Source organism: Meles meles, chromosome 10, assembly GCF_922984935.1.
Source record: "Meles meles chromosome 10, mMelMel3.1 paternal haplotype, whole genome shotgun sequence".
Lineage (NCBI taxonomy): Eukaryota > Metazoa > Chordata > Mammalia > Carnivora > Mustelidae > Meles > Meles meles.
This window is the reverse complement of record NC_060075.1, coordinates 77,254,462-77,275,245: the sequence shown is the minus strand read 5'-3', so window position 1 is coordinate 77,275,245 and position 20,784 is coordinate 77,254,462. Positions and strand designations below refer to the sequence as shown.

At 40.0% G+C, this 20,784-nt stretch overlaps 2 protein-coding genes across 16 annotated transcripts in view; one reads left to right on the top strand and one right to left on the bottom strand.

Moving 5' to 3' along the window:
• CROT (carnitine O-octanoyltransferase) overlaps nt 1-2,855 on the top strand; it is a 56,495-nt gene extending 53,640 nt beyond the window's left edge. For all 4 annotated transcript variants that reach the window (XM_046021199.1, XM_046021196.1, XM_046021197.1 and 1 more), the window contains one exon: nt 2,638-2,855. In XM_046021199.1, the coding sequence (XP_045877155.1) occupies nt 2,638-2,758 (121 nt within the window). In that variant the 3' untranslated portion in view covers nt 2,759-2,855. The remainder of the gene's footprint in view (nt 1-2,637) is intronic.
• A 2,984-nt stretch (nt 2,856-5,839) lies between these two features.
• The window catches only part of LOC123951466 (phosphatidylcholine translocator ABCB4), a 199,187-nt gene continuing 184,242 nt past the window's right edge, over nt 5,840-20,784 (bottom strand). For 3 of the 12 annotated variants that reach the window (XM_046020219.1, XM_046020218.1, XM_046020221.1), the window contains 7 exons: nt 17,801-17,901; nt 16,209-16,349; nt 13,820-13,976; nt 12,099-12,296; nt 10,410-10,616; nt 6,779-6,925; nt 5,842-6,355 (listed from right to left, as the gene is read on the bottom strand). In XM_046020219.1, coding sequence (XP_045876175.1) covers nt 6,149-6,355; nt 6,779-6,925; nt 10,410-10,616; nt 12,099-12,296; nt 13,820-13,976; nt 16,209-16,349; nt 17,801-17,901 — 1,158 coding nt within the window. In that variant the 3' untranslated portion in view covers nt 5,842-6,148. Of the gene's footprint in view, nt 6,356-6,778; nt 6,926-10,409; nt 10,617-12,098; nt 12,297-13,819; nt 13,977-16,208; nt 16,350-17,800; nt 17,902-20,784 lie in introns of those variants that run through there. The other 9 variants (XM_046020210.1, XM_046020214.1, XM_046020216.1 and 6 more) reach the window with 7 other exon arrangements.

Genomic DNA, 20,784 nt, shown 5'->3' with positions numbered 1-20,784 from the left:
GGACTTTTGGCTCTTACATGGAATATCAATAAGGTGGAAAGTAACATGAGCAAGAATGAGATGAGAGAACAGCATAAACGATAAGTTGTACAAGGTAGGAGATAATGAAAGTGGAGAGAAGTGGAGGGATTTGAGAGCAATTCTGGAGGTGACTTAACTGATGAATTGGTGATTTCGATGGTAGCATTTACGGGAATGGAGAGAATTAGGGAAGAATGTGGTTGGGGCATGTTAGGGTAGAATTTTGTTTTATACATGTTGATTTTATTTCATCTAATAAGGTATTATCTTCATATTGTGTGTCAGTAGGCATATGGTTACATGACTGTGAAGCTCACAAAAGAGATCAGGGCTAGAGGTACACATTTATAAGTCATTACAATGAATACATAAAAAAATAGTTTCCAAATGAAATACGTGGAAACTGTCTGGAAAGCTTTTTCATCCATTGTTAAACTTGAGGATTGTATGTCTTTACAGAAAATTGGCTTATTTTTGAAATAGCATTTTATTTTAAATGTACTGCATGCTCAGAAAAATTAGTAAAAAAAATGAAAAAGAGTCATCTACAATTAAAAGACACAAACTGTTAGAATGTTTCTAATCTACAATGCATATAGTATATAATTTCTGTAAATTTGGATCACATTTTAAATATTTTAGTATCCTTTTTGGGAAATTCACTTCCACTTAACATTATTTCAAGCAATTTCCACTGCCGCTAAATATGCTTTGAGGTTATTTATTTATTTTTAAGATTTTATTTGACAGACAGTGAAAGAGGGAATACAAGCAGGGGGAATGGGAGAGGGAGAAGCAGACTTCCTGCTGAGCAGGGAGCCCAATGAGGGTCTCGATCCCAGGACCGTGGAATCATGACCTCAGCCAAAGGCAGAGGCTTACAGTTGAGCCACACAGGCACCCCATACTTTGAGATGTTTTAGTGGTTGAATAATGTTTCACAGATTTCCATAATCTATGTAACCGTTTCCCCATTTTCAGCTTTTCATCATTACAAATAATGTACAATAGTATACACTCATTTCATTACATCATTGCCAGCTCTAGGCATTATAAATCATTGTTGACCAGGTCTGTAGGCAAAAATAACATAATTTGAATGCTTACAAAGCGAATTTTCTCTTAATTGACATCTGTGTACATTCTTTTGTAAACTGCATATAGGAAAGCTTTCCATAATTTAGAAGTATAACTGAATTTTAAGAAATTTCAATACTTAAATACCAGTTGTTAATCATTACAAGGAAATATATTTAGAAGTTGCTAAATATTTGAGAATTGTATGAACAGTGTAATTGGATAATGATGAGTGATCATGAATCACTAGATGAAAACAAGGTGGAACTTTCTTTGGGTTCCTGTGTATGTTTCAGCAAATATGATCCAGTCAAACATTGGTTTCATCATTATACACTGGGCCAGAGCATGTTTTTATTTCATTCTGCTTAATCAAAAGCACATGCTGTAGTTTTATTGTCTTTTTTTAATGATGTGAACATTGCATGATTGTCCACAAGCTTTACGTTGTACAACAGCATTTTGATTTTAATTTTTGCTCAATGCATTTTGCTATAAAAATCTGAGTGTCTGGAAAGGGGAAGACTAGTTTCAAGAGAGTTCAAACTGCCAGGTAGGGGATTATTACTATCATCATTATTATTATTATTTTAAATCAGGAGAATATAGAGGGAGATGACTTATCCCAAGAGAGTTTCTGTCTGGCTTTTCTAGAAGCATCTTTCCTCTCCTCTTACCCTTTCTCTAGTTTTTTCTTTCTTTTTTTTTTTTTTTTTAAGATTTTATTTATTTATTTATTTGACAGATAGAGATCACAAGTAGGCAGAGAGGCAGGCAGAGAGAGAGAGGAGGAAGCAGGCTCCCCGCCGAGCGGAGAGCCCGATGGGGGCTCCATCCCAAGACCCCGGGATCATGACCTGAACCAAAGGCAGAGGCTTTAACCCACTGAGCCACCCAGGCGCCCCGTTTTTTCTTTCTTGAACTGTCTTCAAGCACTATATTCTTTAAAAATCACTCAAGTCTCATTGCAGACAGTGGCGTGAATTCACCCTCAAACTCATTACATTAGGAAATGTTAGGAAGGTTTTTTATTCTTGTTATTTTTGGAAGAGGTGAGTGGGTTGGTTGAACACACTAATACCTTACTCCAGAGCACTCTTTGAGCTCTGGCCAATTTTTTTTTTTTTTTAATATTTTATTTATTTGACAGAGAGAGAGAAGTCACAAGTAGTCAGAGAGGCAGGCAGAGAGAGAGGGAGAAACAGGCTCCTCACTGAACCAAGAGCCCGATGCGGGGCTCGATCCCAGGACCCTGAGATCATGACCTGAGCCGAAGGCAGAGGCTTAAACCACTGAGCCACCCAGGCGCCCCTGGCCAATTTTTTATTTCCTTTTATCCTTAGTCTCCAGTCACACAGTAGATTAGGTATTCCTAGCATTATGTATACATATGGCTTTACCCTTCAGTTGTGTCCAGTAACATTTACCTAATGTCAGTAAGAATTCACACTTGATATGGGAATAACTAGATGGAGTAAAGCTCATGGCTATATTTGTCATCAGCATTGTCCTTACTAATTTTCTATTTGTGCTTCACAGGTTTGTTGTGGCTTGTTCAGCCTGGAAATCATGTCCAGAGACTGATGCAGAAAAACTAGTTCTGCTGGTGTTTCAGGCTTTCCATGATATGATGCAGCTGATGAACACTGCTCATCTTTAGAGACTAACATTTATTTAGCATTTATAAAAATATTAAATGGGGTATGGAGAATGGGTGGTGATGTGATAGGAAGGAATATTAAAGGAAACTTGTTAAATGTAGAAATTAGTAGAATCATGCTCTCTAAATTTATTCTAACATAGGAAGATAAAAAAACGATTTTAAGCTTCTTCTGATGCAATAGCAATGCAAATTGATATAACGAAATATAAAACTATGCAAAAGTTGAAGATAAGTCTCAACAATGCAAATCGACAAATTTTAATAATGTAAGTCTTAGAAGGATTTTTGTTGGTTACCTATATAGGTTATAAATCCTTTCTCTGAACATCATTATAGGGTCTGCCAAGCACTTTAACATTTCCTGGTTGCCAAAGGGTATGGAATACATGATTAGATGTTAACTTCCCTGAAATCATTGCCTTCTACATTCTACATCACCACAGGGATGCAAGCCTACATGTTTGATGGGAAAGACCACTACAATTTAATGGTCATCTATAAGTAGACTTTGTGTTGGACAGAAGAATTAGAGGAAGGTGTATACTCCGAAGCGCACACAGAAAAACCCTAATAAAATTCATTATAGTATATTGTACTTAGGTTTTTGAATATAAAATTAAAGCACTTATTTTTAAAATTAGAGTTAATTCTCAGGATTTTACAAGTTTTTTTTTTTCCTGCTGTTCAAAATAGAAAATAAAGTTCTCAATCATGTAGCTTCTTTTTTGGTGTTTGGGTAAAGAATCTACTCCTGGGGCACCTGGGTGGCTCAGTGGGTTAAGCCTCTGCCTTCGGCTCAGGTCATGATCCCAGGGTCCTGGGATCGAGCCCTGCATTGAGCTCTCCACTCAGCGGGGAGCCTGTTTCCCCTTCTCTCTCTGCCTGCCTCTCTGCCTACTTGTGCTGTCAAATAAATAAATTAAAAAAAAATCTACTCCTGTTTGACCTTATACTTTCTGATCTAAGTTACGTATTACTGTGTAAAAAAAAAAAAAACACTACCAAAACTTACTGTTTTAAATTAATTTATTATTTCTCATGATTGTATCGTCCAGAACGACCCAGATGGGTCGTTCTTCTGGTTTTGCTGTAGTTTATTTATGCAGCTGCATTCCTGAGCATGCTGGGCTGAGTCTGGAGATGCCTCCCTCCCCTGCCTGGGGACTTGGCACCTGGGACTCTGTCCACGTGCTCTCTGATGATTCAGAATTCTAGCCTTGACTTAGGTACTTGGCAGCAGGAGTGTTCCAAAAGAGAAAGGGAGCATCTGCAAGGCCTCGTGAGGCCTATCCCCTGAAGTCCCAGAATATTACTTTGCATTTTATTGGTGAAAAGTTGCAACGGCAGTCTAGATTCAAGGAGTGGGGGCAAAGTGTCATTTCTTGTTACGAGAAACTGTGAAGTCATTTTGTAAATGCAGATAAGTAGGCACATTTACTGAGGGCTGTTTTTTAAAAAAATCTATAAACATATAATGTATTATTAGCCCCAGGGGTACAGGTCTGTGAATCACCAGGTTTACATACTTCATAGCACTCACCATAGCACATACCCTCCCCAATGTCTATAACCCCACCACCCTCTCCCTACCCCCCCACCCCGCCCCGCAACCCTCAGTGTGTTTTGAGATTAAGAGTCTCTTATGGTTTGTCTCCCTCCCGATCCCATCTTGTTTCATTTATTCTTTTCCTATCCCCCAAGCCCCCCACATTGTGTCTCCACTTCCTCATATCAGGGAGATCATATGATAGTTTTCTTCTCCGGTTGACTGACTTTGTTCAGCATAATACCTTCTAGTTCCATCCATGTCGTCGCAAATGGCAAGATTTCATTTCTTTTGATGGATGCATAGTATTCCATTGTATATATACACCACATCTTTATCCATTCATCTGTTGATGGACATCTACGTTCTTTCCATAGTTTGGCTATTGTAGACATTGCTGCTATAAAAACTCGGGTGCACGTGCTGAGGGCTGTTTTTGTAACAATGTTCTACATTATACCTCCTTTAAATTTTCCTATCTTGTGAATTTGGTAAGACGTTTATTACTTTGTGAAAACACTGACTTGGCGTCTGTGGCATTTGATATATCCTGAACAGATTTCTTCCCATTCTCTACTGTGGACCTTTTTCCTCACTAGTACAGTTTTATAGACTACACTGTGATTGGCTTTTAGAATCATTCAGTTGGTTGTTTTTAAATGTCTAAAGACTAGAAAGTGTTCACTTCTGCAGAGAAATCCTGCAGTGATACTTTAACATGCTTCCCTCATCTGCCAGAAGTTGAAAATCACCTGGAATGCTTTTTACAAAGAGATTTCTGAGCCTCTACCCAGGCCTGTAGAGTATGAACTTCCAGACGTTTTGAGTCACTAAGGTAATGTACCCCTTGTCCCATTCTCTTGATTAATCTGAAATTTAGTCCATTATACACATGGTTTCATTGAAAACATCTTTGGTAAGATCTGATTTGTTACAGATAAGGGAACTTACTAGTTTGGGTAGCTTACTGACCTAAAGAACCTGTGATAGTGGTGAACACTGCTGTTGCTTCAGTTATTTATAAAGGAAACAAATGGAAAATTAAGGGAAAACATTATGGTGTGGTTAGCTTCTAAAGGTAACCTAGAATTTGTGTGTGTGTGTGTGTGTCTATCTAAACATATTCTGGGCAAATTAAGATTATTGTAAAGAGTAATAGAGATGCTAGAGAACTTCAGCATTTCATTATTTCTAATGTTTCAAATTGCACTTGAGAGAAATTTGTATTGAGTTAAAATTTTTAGAGCTATTCAGTGGTATGTGGTTGGTCTTTCTTAGTTTTTGTTTCCTGTTATTTTTATGAACAGATATGTGCCTGTAGTTAGCTTGTCTGAAGGCAATCTCGTTTCCTCTTGGACTTTGATGATAAACCTGGGAATACATTTATTTAAAAAATTCCCAAAAGAATAATTTAGAAAGTCAGCAAGGGAGAGAGTAGGCAATGGAACAATATATTTTAACTTTCTTCCTGTGAAAACTGTTCCCCAACCATCCTATCATATACCCAACTGTTCAGGACCCTAAGAAGTTCCCCTGTGTCTTGATTTGTGTGAGAGCTACAAGTTTATATTATCTGAACTTTGCTTTCTCTGTATGTTTCTGGTAACTCAAGAGCTAGGCTGCTGTCTTTATACCTTACAAGGCAGGTTCACTTTTTACTCTTAAATTTCAGATACTATCGTATCAACACCACATGGGATGTTTTAAATTGATATGGAATAAATACTCCTGTATTTTATGATTTGTAAAAGATTATTTATTTGTAAGATATAACAAGAGTTCATAAGTTCTGTTTCCCATTCTGGATAAAAGATTATTTATTTGTAAGATATAACAAGAGTTCATAAGTTCTGTTTCCCATTCTGGACACTGACCATGGAAAAGTAGATGCCTTTCTGAGCCAGCAGCTCTTGATGTGTGCCGTGCTCCTTGACCTTGCCGTTCTGAAACACCACTATTAAGTCTGCGTTCTGGATGGTGGACAGGCGATGTGCGATCACGATGCAAGTGCGGCCTTCTCTGGCTTTGTCCAGGGCTTCTTGGACGACCTAATGATGAATCAGAACAGAAGCCTTAAAACTTTACCATCCGAGCAAAATGTTACCTTTTATTATGCATGTGTACTTTTATATGAATGGCATTATCGTCCAGTTAGTTCTTTTTTAGTTATAAAAATGAATTCTCACACTAAATCACAAGTATCTAAATTTTCTGTCCACAGAGGTATCTTACTAATTCCCTTTTATTTTCTAGCTTTTCATGATTAATGTGCTAAAAATGTAAAGTATGCAGTTTTGTTTTTTTGGCTTATGAAATAATCATTTTACAAATTTTGGAAAATACTGGAAGGAGTAAGAAAATTTTTTACTTCAAAATATAACAGTAAATTTCTATTTACTTTTTTCAGGCTTGATAGTACCAAGAAACTCCTATTACACAAATTAAATGGAATATGAGCGGAGAGGCCTCACCTTTTCACTTTCAGTATCCAGGGCAGATGTAGCTTCATCCAACAACAGGATTTGAGGTTGTCTGATGAGGGCTCGAGCAATCGCAATCCTTTGTTTCTGACCTCCTGAGAGCTGAGTTCCCTTATCTCCCACTCTGGTTGCATATTTCTGCAAGTTAGCCATTAGTAGAGTCAATCAAGTCCTAACCCAGTTACTTAATGTGAAATATTCATATGACCCACATGGAACTCAGTTTATTCTCTTATACCAAAAACCTTGAGAAATACAAAAATTCCTACCCGGAAGGAATTTATTATTTTTTTTTTAAAGATTTTATTTATTTATTTGACAGAAAGATCACAAGTAGGCAGAGAGGCAGGCAGAGAGAGAGGAGGAAGCAAGCTCCCTGCTGAGCAGAGAGCCCGATGCGGGGCTCGATCTCAGGACCCTGAGATCATGACCTGAGCTGAAAGCAGCAGCTTAATCCACTAAGCCACCCAGGCGCCCCCTGGAAGGAATTTATAATGCGAGGAGAAAAACTGGTTGTACAGCCTTTAGTATAAGGTCCAGTATGTACCAAGTGAGAGGTATATTCACCATGCTATGAAATATGAGAAGTGAATAGAAACTATAGAGATAAGGTCGGAAGAGAAAGAGATGCATGAAGGAAAGATACCTTTGTACCGAGGTTGGGAAGCTGGATCTTGAGAAAGAACATTCTCCGGTAAAAAAAAGTATAAAGAGCCAAAAAAGTAAGGACTTACACAGTAATGTGAATTAATTTCCTAAAGTCCAGTATCAGCAAAGTTTTTCTATTAATCAAATCCTATCCTTGATTGAAGTCAATAACTACCTTTTTAAGGATGAGTAAGGCTAACTGAGATGGAGGATTTGAAAGTTTTTAAGTGTGATTGCTAATTATAGCAGAATACAGTTGTAAAAGTACTTAATTCAATAGAACCTTAGAAGCTAGATGCATACCCCAAGATTAATGATCCCTGCCATCACTTCTAGTGTCTTCAGAACATCTTTGTGGGCGTATTCACCTTTACCAATTACTGAAGAAAATTGTTCGACTGAACTTTTCCTTATTTTCTAAATACATACTGACTTCACTGCACTTTGGCTACAGTCATAGCAGCTATAACAAGCTAACAAGGGAGAGTTAGGGACCATGGAAACTGTAGATATATGTCCTCTCCAAAGGGATAAAATGGAAGATGAAAGAAAAACTTTATACAAAAATGAACTTAGAATGGATCATGGACTAAAATGTAAAATCATAAAACCATAAGAGAAAAAAATAGAGAAAAAGTTTTTAAAAGATTTTATCTACTTACTTGACAGAGACACAAGATGGGGAACACAAGCAGGGAGAGTGAAAGAGGGAGAAGCAGGTTTCCCGCTGAGCAGGGAACCTGATGCAGGGCTCCATCCTAGGACCCTGGGATGATGACCTGAGCCAAAGGCTGACGCTTACCAACTGAGCCACCCAGGTGGCTTTAGGGCCTAGAAGGCGCAGGCTAGGCAAAGAATTCTTTTATTGGATACCAAAAGCACAATCTGTAAAAGGAAAAACTGTTATACTGGACTTTATCAAAATTAAAAATTAAAAATAGTTCTGCATATGACCCTGTTAAAGGATGAAAAACAAGCTATCGACTGGGACAAAGTATTTGCAAACTATTTATCTGACAAAGGACTGATATATAAATCAACATTTGAAGAAAATTAGAGAATGGGCAAAAAAACAAGGTATTTCACCAAAAAGGAAATACAGATGGCAAGTATATAAAAACATGTCCGGGATCTTCTGAGTGGTTTGGTTACTTAAGTGTCTGACTGTTAATTTCGGCTCAGGTCATGATCTCGGGAGTGTGAGACCAATCCCTGCTTAAGATTCTCTCTCTCTCCCCCTTTAATAAAAAATTTAAAGTCATCATATGCCATTAGGAAATCCACCACGAAGAGATTAACCTCACATCTATCAGAATTACAAGAGCAAATGCTGGCAAAGAGGCAAAGAAAGCGTCATACTCTGGTGTAAGGGAAAAAGGTAAAAAGTGGCAGAACCACTCTGGAAACCAGAGTTGGCAGTTTCTTAACAAACTAGACATGTAATTACCATGTGGTCCAGCAATTGAACTTGTGGGCATTTATCCCAGAGAAATAACTCAGGTTGACACTAAAACCTGTGCCCACATGTTTACAGCAGCTTTACTTTTAAGAGCCCAAACCTAGAAACAACCTAGATACACTTCAACAGGTGAATGGTTAACCAAACTGTGGTACAATCTATATCCTGTAATCCTAATCATCCTACTAAAAAGCATGCCACTAAAGAAGTAAAGAATACACTGGATAAGAAAACTTCAGGGAATTATGCTGAGTGAAAAGTTAACCTCACAAGGCTAGATACTGTATGTGTGCTTAATGATATTTTAAAGTAGAAAATTACTGGTGAAATGATAGCCCATTCGTCTTTGTCCTTAAGTGCCCTCCTCCAGACAAATATACCACCCTGCTTCTAAGAAGCCTGCAGTTAGTTGTCCTACTCCTATCTGCTCTTCCCAAAATGACACCAGCCTTTCAACTTGACTTTATTCCCCTCCTCTGGGCAGCCATGAAAAAAAAAACAAAACAACAAAAAAAAACTAGAGACTGGGTAGTGGTTGCCAGAGGTTGGGTGGTGTGAGGACAAAAAGGAAGAGAGGTATGTGACTCTAAAAGGGCAATATGAGGGATTGGAGTGCTGATGGATATGTTCTGTATTTTTTTGTTTGTTTGTTTTTAAGAATTAAGTTCATAGACTAACCCAAAGAACAACCTCGGGTACAGGACCCGATTGGAGATGTTTTTATTGCCTTGGAGAAACACAATACAACCTTGGGTGTATTCATCAGCTTGCTCTGTCACAATTTTTTACACCAGTGTGTCCCATCTCCCAAAATGGGGCCTGGCACAGAGTCAGCATTCAAAATCTATTTGTGTATTGGATACATGATTTAATTTTACTTTTGCACTGCTAACTCTACTTATTAAAGTCTCACTTTAAGAGACATACAAGGAAATGTTCTGCATATTGACTGGTGGTGGATAAGTGAGTCTACACATTGCAGTAACACTGCACAGAACTAAATACATATGCAAATGATTACAAGAAAAACTGGAGGTCTGAATGAGATCAGTGGATTAGGTCAATGTCAATATCCTGGTGGGGATATTGTATTACAGTTTGGTGAGAGGTCACTGGAGGAAACTAGGTAAAGGCTACATAAAATCTCCGTTCCTTAGAACTGCATGTGAATATATACCTATCTCAAAATAAAAAGTTAAAAATGCAAGTACCATAAAGGATAAATCATACATGACTGTTATCTGAATGCAGCCCACAACCACCAGTTTGCCTACAATTAAGACCACTTCATTTGCCTCTCACTGCATTTAGAAGATCTAGACATGACACCCGATATTCTCATTTGCCAGTCAGAAAACTTACCATGCAATTCAGTGTGTTAAGGTCCTAGTGCTACTACATAAACAAGTTTTCTTGTAAGATTTTATTGCTGTATAACTTGGGAACCTGTTTTGAGGATGAAAACAGTTTGTAGTTGCTTGTGATTTCATCCTAAGAAATTACCAGTTAACTTACATGGGGTAAGGTCTCGATGAAAGGATGTATGTTGGCTGCTTTGGCTGCATTCACAATTTCATCCTGTGACACGACACGGCTGTTGTCTCCATAGGCGATGTTCTCCGCAATGCTGCAGTCGAACAGGATGGGCTCCTGGGACACGATGCCCAGGTGGGCTCGGAGCCACTGGACATTCAGGTTCTTTGCTTCTTGACCATCTAGGAGCTGAAAACCAAAGTCCACAAACTATAAAAAGGACTTAAAAGGAAAAATAGACCCCCTAAACCATAAATTAACAGATTAACCATTTGGAGCATTGCGACATGTGGGCATCACTGGTTTGGGAAATACCAAGGCTCAAAGCCTCTCAGCACTTACTGTTGGAGGCAAAAAAAAAAAAAAAAAAAAAAAAAAAAAAATTCTCTGGTGATGAAGCCATCCTTTCTTGACCTCACTGGTGAAATGACAGCCCATCTGGCCTTGTCTTTCCACCTTCCTCTTTGTCCTTATGTGCACTCCTCCAGGCACATGTATCATCCTGCTTCTAAGAAGTCTGCAGTCAGGTGTCCCACTCGTATCTGCTCTTCCCAGAATGACTCCAGCCTTTCAACCTGACTTTATTCCCCTCCTCCAGGCAGCCGGATAACAAAACTCATCAGTAGTGTGGCCCCAGATTCTCAAAGTTGGTTACTTCCTGTCCTACCTCTCCCACTCTTTCTCCCAAGAAATACTAGCCTTAAACTTCTCCCATTTCTCTTCGATAGCACTGAGGGTAAGTTCAATGGAGAGTGAACAAGCTCAAAAAAACCAGTGTCTGGGAGCACAGTGTTGTTGGTGGTTATTTTTTCATTTGCTTTAAGCAGGAGACATGTTGCTTCTAGAGGAGGCTTGTGATACATCAACTGAGAATGCAGCTTCCTTCAGGGTGAAGGAATAGAAACGAGTTCAGCTAGTCTTGATATCTCAATAAAGAAAAATTCTACCACAGTATTAGCACATCATTTTGTCAAGCTGGTCTGCCTGTATTAATACCTGCAGAGTAGTTTTAATAGTGGAAGCATAAAATTTCCTAAAAAGAGCTACCTACACAAGGTTTAACACTTGGGTGATCATCTAAATGGGGATGGATTCCTAGGGTTTGGTCAGTGGGTGCCATCCCCAGGTCATGGGAGATGCAGGCATTATCAGTAAAAGCCAAGAGTTTACTCATCACAGAGAGAGGATCTAGGTACTAGAAAATCACTGATGAAAAGCTAAGTATGAAAGGGCTGGAGATGAGGGTCAAAGTCAAAGAGCCTTGAGTTCAGTATTCAAGAGAGAAGGCAGAAGGAGGTAGGAGGGTGTAGGAAGGTACTAGCTTGTCTCGGGTGTCTGCCTAGAATCCTGGCCAGAGGTTGTGGCTCTCCTTTACAAACCAGGAAGTGGATATTTACTTAGGAGGATCAGGCTGGCTCCAAAAGCCCACAGCAGAGCAGAGGTTAGCCTCATATTCAGTATTTTCGGAACTACACTAATCTCCAGATGTTCTACCCTCTTGTCCTCATATATTTTCCTGAGTATGGGCACCAGTTTGGGTTTTTTAAAATCTGGTCATTGCATCAGCCAGGATTATAAGCCTTTGTTTTTTTTTCCTCTTATAAGAATGTTGGTTTATTAACCACTTGAAGTAAAACCTTAAATCAGGTTACTGACTTAAAGTATGCTCACCACAGCTCCAGCCACTGGGTCGTAGAACCGCTCAAGAAGCTGGACCACCGTGCTCTTCCCACAGCCGCTGCTGCCCACCAGCGCCAGCGTCTGGCCCTTCTTCACCTCGAGGCTCAGCCCCTGCAGTACGGGGATGGCTGGTCGAGTGGGATAGTTGAACACAACTTCGTTAAATGTCACATTTCCTTCAAATGTATCCTTAAAAAAAAAAAAGTTTAATGCTGCTATTATAATTAGTCTGATAATTATTGGAATAAGAAGTATTGCACAGAAACTTTACCAAAGAGTGTAGGAGAGGAACATAAAATTCACATTCAGTCTAAATGTCGGCACCAGTTACTACTGAGAGCAAGCTGTTATATAAAATGAAGATAGGAGATGGGAGTAAAAGAACAGACAGAGTCACATTACAGAGAGTTGTTATCTAAACTCAATTTCCGGGTTTAGACAAATAGATTTCCCAGTGATGGTTCTGAGGCTAGAGCAAAGCCAGTGGCCAAATGTTCAAAGGCTCGGGAATTTGGCACAGTGTCTACCTGAAGTCTCAGTGGATAGCCCTTATCTCAAACCATGGCTGCCTCTTTAGCTTATTCACAGGGCACAGGAATTTTCTCAGCACATGCAATCCATGATAAAGTCCCAGAAAAACTGTCTGTGCACACTGCTGCTCGTGCATTAATATATATAGCAGCTTGTGTCATACAGAGAACACTCGGATCTAAATTTGCGTTTAAACTTTGGAGGTAGTACAGGATTATGACTCCTAACGTGAATAAAGTAGCCTTCTTACCACTTGTAACTCAGTCATTACAAAGTGTGATTAAAGCCACAGTCCTGTTTGCCTTTACCTACAGAGTCACATGCATATATCTTCATGCAGAAATAATTTCCATTTTGCATGGAAATTAGTTCTAGTACATCTGGATTGCTTTTTAACTTTTCTGTAAAGATTATTATTATGGGGGTGCCTGGGTGGCTTAGTCAGTTAAGCATCTACCATTGGCTCAGGTCATGATCCCAGGGTCCTGGGATCAAGTCCCCCTATCAGGCTCCCTGCTCAGTGTGGAGCCTGCTTCTTCCTCAATCAGCTGTTCCTTGCTTGTGCTCTGTCCAATAAATAAGTAAAATCTTAAAAAAAAATTGAAGTTTATTATTTTTGTTCAATACAGGAGGTTTTAGTTTTAAATTAAAAAAAAATTAGGTTAAAAGCTTTATACCCAACATGGGTCTTGAACTCATGACCCCAAGATCAAGAGTCATATGATCCACTGACTCAGCCAGCCATGCGCCCCTTTCTTTACTTTTGATGTGCTCAACCTCAGATTCCTTGAAATCCCTATGAAATCTTATTTTCTTAAAGTATGTATGTATGTATGTATGTATTTAACAGAGAGAAAGCACAAGCAGGGGGAGGAGGAGAGGGAGAAGCAGACTCCCTGTTGAGCAGGGAGCCTGACTTGGGGCTTGATCCTGTGATTCTGGAATCATGACATGAGCTGAAGACTGACGCTTTACCCACTGAGCCACCCAGGCTCCTCTGCCCACCCATGAAATTTTTAAATGTTAAGAACGTTGGCCAAATATTATGCCATAAGTATCACAGAGTAGGTTAAATAAGGGTCAGCATAATCATGACAAATTTTTCCTGTGGTGATCATCTAGCAGATAGCAAACCTTAACGAAAAATTGACCAAGCATTCATCAGGCAGCAGAGAACTCACAGGCCTCAGGCCTTCTTCACTGTAGCTGTCAATCAGCGGTCGTCTTTCCAGCAGCATGAATAAGTGGGCTGCGGACAGCTTGGCTTTAGCATAGTCTGGAGCAAAGGAACTGGCATGTCCTAGAGCCACGGCACCAAACACAATTGCTGAAAACACCCTGGACAGAAGTAAGGGAATTAACAATTTGGTGTCTATAACTCTGTGAAGGTTTCAAAATCCAAAGACATACCACTTAACTAGTATCACTCTTCACTACTCCCGCAGGCCCTCCACCCACCCCCTGCCAAAACCACGAAACGCATTTCCGTGGGATTCCATGCACAAAGGAAATCTGAAGGCGACGCCAGAGTTCACGTAACTGTCCACAGTCCTCATTCGCGGAGTGGCTCGTAACAGACTGACTTGTGACCTCCAGTAACTTTAGTGACTAGTTCTATCCTTTCTGGACACTGGACTGAGGCCCAGAATGCTGGAGGACAAGGAGTGACTCTTTACCCACTAATTTGCTGGCCCTGACTGCCAGTTCATAGATACCTTTGAGCTCCCACATACCCAGTACGGCTCACTGCATTTAGAGAAATTGCATTAGGGACAATAAGCCTTTACAACAACTCAATTTTCTCTTATAATTAACGGAACTACGGGCACTACCCTGATAAAAACAATCATCTTTAGCTAAAGTTCAATTTTCCAGTGATATGCTCTTTGAAGACTGGAAAGAGATTATAACATCTTTGAGGAAGGGCTTAGGATTCTGAGATCTACATCTCCAGGAGGCTATTTACTCCTGACACCTGAGCTCCCCTAGAACAAGAGGATGGGAGGACATTTTTTTATCTATTAATACTGGAGAACTTAAGTGTTTCATTCCCCAAACTTCTAAATCTAAGATATTAACGCGTGTTTTAAGTAGGGGGGTGGGGGGAGCAGGAATGGTGGGTATAGTAAGGCTATCCCTTAAATACTTGTTAAGGTTGGTTACCAAAAATTAAATTTTAAAATAGTGATGAACAACCCACATTTTTGCTGCCTAACTTTTTATATAGCCTGTAATCGAGATTTAACCTAAAAGATTAAAAAGTTGTCTTCCAATTATCCAGAATTTTTAATTGGTAGAGATGAAGGAAACAAAAAAAGCAGGGCCCATTTCCTCAGTGATGCTCTTCTAGACAATAAAAGTATTACAAGTTGTAATTCCCAGAGCTGGATATTGCCATTTATCCCTCCAAAACCACCATCTACTCCCTACCCACCTCTCTCTTGGACCATCCCACTCCCTGCCTAAAAGGCTGACCTTCATGGACTGCATCAAATGTTTTTCTTGTCCCCTGGCTTCTGATGGGGTTTGGTAGTGACAGGCACTAGCAGGAAGTGAGGACATTTTGTCTGGCTGGCTTCTCCCTTGTTTGATTGTGTGGTTGGTATTCCTCCACCAAGGACCACAGAAGGCCCCTATGCTGGGTTCTGAAAATCTTTTCCTTCTCTTGCCCTTTAGATAGAGGGTCTTAGCGGTTCGTAGCTGGGAACTGCTGGGTAGTTGACAGCTCTCGGTCCTGCTTACCTTAACTTCTCATACCTTTACAAACAGACCCTTTAGCACTCTCTCCCTAGTTACCCCATCCGAAGGACATTTGTTTCCTGCTGGGATCCTGAATGATACAAACATTATATATACTTTTTTCATAGTTATTTTCACTTTGGATGAAAACACTTCCTTGTCCTCCCTGTGCTCAAAAAAGAGGCTATCCACTACTACTTTAAAATAATCCCACCAGAGCAGAAATATGCCAAGTGATCTTAAAAAGAATGGCTTCCCTTTGGCAAGACAAGAACACAACCTAATTGAATGTAGTTAGCATATTTTGAAAAGACAAGTGCATCAATTAGAAAGACTGCTGGTTGGCCTTGGAAACGAAGAAAAAAGGAGAGGCCACAAGGCCAAATGTTGGCAGGATCATCCCAGTCCTAGACAACGGAAGAGGCCTTGGCCAGATTTCAGTCAAGCATTCCCATCCCTCCAACGCCATTTTGTGGTTGCAGATCAACAGCAAAGCTACTTAACCCTCTGGTTTGAGTTCATGGTAACCAGCAGTTTTCTCATTCTGATTTATTTCTGCCTACACTATACAGTGAGAAAGTTTGCTATCCTCCTGACTGGAGTTCTCTCTATTACTACAGTTCTGGTTTACGACTTTTATGAACTTGGCTAATTTTAGTCCACTTGGATGATTCAAGTGTACTTGGAGTGTTAGTAAGATCAGATTTCTGTGGTAGATTCAACTCACCTCATTTTAGAACAAGTGAGTCCCCACCCCTGACACACACACTCACATTTTCCATGGACCTACCAAAACCACATAAATAATCTTAAATTTTTAAAATTACTTACAGAATAACATCTCTAAAGCGCATATGTCCGTTCACAATGAGATAGGCGCCAAATCGAAAACAACCAGCATAGGAAAAGTACATAAATGCTTGTGAAATACTAAAAGTAATTCCATAGATGTGTGCCTTCCGCACAGAATTCCTGAAAGGCAATTCGTATATTCATGGTCATCTCTTTGGCCTCTCTTAGTGTAGCTTTTAAGTGTCGTTGACCTGGGAATATATTCTGCCTCCCATTCTGTCAGTTTGAGTACATGACAACTTCTCATGTATCAGTGTTCTGATTTGTATAATGGGGATAACCAATACGACGCAGAATTGGGAACTAAAGAAACAACATAAATGTCTAGCGTAGTGCCTCATACTGATTTTTTCAGCTGATAGTTGCTGATACTATTACGTGTTAATATCTAGTCAATCAGATATCCAACCCCTATGGTATCAACATGACTGCTGAATCGAAAACATTGGGGGATGACAAAGCGAGGACTGAAGTTTGAATTGTCTGAATGCAATTTCTTCAGTATTATCTTGTCTTCTGTGACTAGTTATAGTCTTATGTCACGGTTCATGTTTCAGATTCAGAGAAGCTGGGTCACTGCGGTATATACAGACACACATGAGAAGTTCTTCCCTGAGCTAGATCCCACCAGCCCCAATAGTTTGTTCTGCCCTGTTTCTAACTAGACCACATGCTATCCTTCATGAGTACAGCTGCTTTATTATACTTCGTATTCTACATCCTTCAAGAGAATAGTGATTTATTTACTCCCAGATTAGAAGGGAAGCATTTGGAAAGACTCTGGAAAAATTCAAACTATTACTGATTTGGATAATTTAACTTACATGATGTGAGTGTGTTTACATTACTTAAAACTACTCAATCTGCAGTGCTCTTCTATCTTTAAATTACAATCAAATTAAAAATGAGCTCTTCCTTCATTCCCTTGAAGTACAAATTAACCGTCTTAGGTAATGGCACACACATATTTACATGTTACCTATATATTTACATCAAATGGAGAGAAAAATATAATCTCGTGGAGTATATATAGCTGATGAGATGGAATACAATCAAAATTTCACTTTTTTCCCCCACCAATTTGTAAGCATTCAGGCTACTGTGCTAGTCTGCAAAGTTGTATTCTAAGTTGTGTTCAATTTTGTTAGTGTCGAAATATATTCATTTATAAGCAAGCAGCCAGTTGTGCCTCTTGGAGTTTCTTAAATTGGTCAATTATGAACCAGTTAAATAGGCTACGTGTGGGTTTTCTGAGTAGGTTGGATCTGGTCCTCATCCAGAGAACACATGGGATGCTCTAGCCAAATAGAGGAGCACACACTGGCATGTCCTCTGTACCTGTTCCATCTCAGAGATCCCCTCTGTTCTTTTTACAAGAGATCTAAAAGCCCAATCCTATACTCCAATTGCATCCAAAGGCTACTTTTTCTCAGTGAGCTATTGAAAAATATGTCATCCTTACAGCCTTATCATTTTTTTTTTTTGAGCAGAAGTTTTATTATCTTTTGGGAACAATTATTAAGCCTCAGGGAAGCTCTGGGTTCTTAGTAACAATCATTTATGTTCATTACCTGTAAGCTCCATACAATTTTTCAACATACATCGATTCAAATTTTCTTTCCTGGGTTAAGGACACAACTGTCCTAATATTTTCTATTGCTTCTGTTGCAATCTGTAACGTAGAACAGATCTTGGTTAGAAGTGGGGCTTTTATTCCTGGATAATGAAAATTAGAAACGTTAGGGCTCTATTGGAGGAATCCTGAGGTTATGTTGACAGGTTTTTAATTCCTTCGGTTTTGAAAGCAAAGGCATAACATTCTTCAAGATGATCTCTATGGCTGAGCTGCCCATCTTAAAAGCAAATCTGGTTGTACCAAATATAGTGGGCGAGTGCTCATATGCCCAGCGAGACTGACATGCTGAGACCAAGCGCGGTGGCCTGGACACCAGAAACCAGATTTTATTCCCAGCCCCGCCACCAGTCAGTCAGTTGACCAGCTCTGCCACAGCCTTGGGTGGCTTTGCTTTCTTCACAGGGTAGGGTCCTAAAAGAGGGCACTAGGCTACATAATTTCTAAAAACCCCTTGGAGGAGCCAGTCATTTCTTCCAGACACGTAACCCTCCTGACAGAGACAGGCCAGTCACAGCTGGAATGAAGAATGGAACATGACCCTGCCTCCAGTCCTTGCTTAAGCCAGGGATGGACACCAGACTCATCCCTTTCCTGGACTTGGATGGAGACCACTGCTTGAATGAAGAGGTTGTGTGGACTCCGAGAGGAAGGTCTCCATTTGGGGAGCCACACTGGGTATGCAGAGGCAGCAGATCTGAATCCTCAGCAGGTGAGGAAGAGGACAAGGGTATGGAGAGAGCTCCACCCCAATGGAGCGTGGGGCTCTGAGAGCCTGTGACTTTACAAGAACATTCTCCATCTGTTTTCCCTGCAGTTCTGTGCATCTTTATCTCAAATTCCTTGATTCCCAAACCAGCCAGAGCAGTTTCCTGACTTTTCCAGCCCAACTGTCCTGGTCTAATGTTAATGGCCTCTGACTGAACTGTGAAGTTCAAAGCCTGGTTCTCTAGCTGACTTCTCGAAATCCGTGAACACAAAGAGCATCAGATTTTAGTTTTATGGGTTTTTTTGTTTTTTGTTTTTCTCAGCTTTAAGACTTTGTACCTCCGTTCTCAGCTTCTGTCACAAGACGAAGGCGAGATATTTGCTACCTCAGGCTGAACGACCTTCTCTCTTCAGTCAGAAATGAAGAACCCAAGGGCAATGAGAGCCAGCCTGGAGCACACTAGTGAGTTTCTAGTCTCTGCTTCATGGACGGGCTCCCACTTGGCCTCACACAACCCTTTGAGATCAGTATTATCCTCTTGTCACAGATGAAGGAACTGAGAAGTCAAAGGACTTGCCTCAGCAGCTTCTGACTTATTAACCCTAGAGTTAATAAGTAGAGACAAGGATTCCTTATCAGGCTAGTTGATGCCCAGCATGTGTTCTTTTCTTTTTTTTTTATATGTCATTTAAAAAAAAATTTTTTTGTTCATTTTCCGCATAACAGTGTTCATTGTTTTTGCACCACACCCAGTGCTCCATGCAGTACGTGCCCTCCCTATTACCCACCACCTGGTTCCTCAACCTCCCACCCCCCTCCCCCCGCCCCTTCAAAACCCTCTGGTTGTTTTTCAGAGTCCATAGTCTCTCATGGTTCATCTCCCCTTCCAGCACGTGTTCTTAACCCATTATGCGTTTCTGCTTGCCCATCTTTGTAACGCATACAGGGAGAAGCTAGTTGTTAATGACTTCACATTCAACTCCAGATTTTCTGGTTCTGGATTAATTGCTCGGAGGCCTCGTCCTGGTTGGGCAGGGCTGTCATCTCAGTTGAGGCAGGGCCTGAATCCAGGAGGGTTAAATGCAGACACTCCCTGCCTCCTCACCAGCCAAGGAGTGAACACCTTCATTACCAAGCCCTTCATGAAAAATGAAAATGGGAACGTATCCCAGACCCTGGTGTACTTTAACCATGATTTATCTGCACCCAGGTTAATAAGAGCTTTTCCTTTTGAAAACACAAAAAACATAGGACAGTGATGGGTGTGGGGAGAATTCCAGGACCTTCTTTCTAACCCTCATTCTGTTATATCAAGAGCTGACTTAGTAAACAAAATTGAATTATGATTGACTAACAACTGACATCTAAAATTTCCAATCTCTCACACTGTATTTAAAAAAAAAAAAGCTTGTTAGATTTAAGTGGCTATTAAAAATAATTTTGTTCCCTCGGAGTTATTCTCAGATGCCTAGAATGAGGGTATTAGCTGGAAGGAACACCAGACATGAGCCCGTAGTTTCCCACTTCATTCGAGTGTGAAGGGAGGCCCAGAGAAGTTGGGGATCTTCAGTACCCCGTGCCGTGACTAGTAAGACCAAGACTAATAATACAAGGGGTTATGTCCCATTTGCCACAAGCTCATTTCTAACTGCCCTACTCCTGCCAAAATTCCGATACCTTTCAGTGTTATTAGCCATTTTTAATAGAGTCAAGACTGTTATCTTAACTAGATTCATTTAACTGATTTAAGAAAATGTGATCTTCGTTCTAGCTACTGACAGTTCTCCCTTCTGAAAAAGGTGGTTGCCCTGAGGTGCGAAAGGGCTTTGTCACGTGTGGTGTTGCAGAAACTATCACAATTTTTAATCCACTGAGCCGCCCAGGCGCCCCGAAACTATCACAATTTTTATCAGTGTCTGCTTCGTCTCCTCATGTGTCAATAAAGGATAATACTGACAAAAGTAAGTAAAAATACTCTGGGCTGTAGTTTAAATATTTAAATGCATGTACACATAAATGTTTCTCTCTAGATTCAAATACATTTCAACACATATGAACAGACTACAGAGTAAAGAGCTTTGAAGTTAAGCCAGAATTTAAATCCCAGCCATGCCTTTACCCAGTTTCTCAAGTTCCCCATTTATAACAGTAGTAGTTGTCTCATGGGATTACTGTGAGAGTGTAATGAGTTGGACCATGTATTTAACACCATA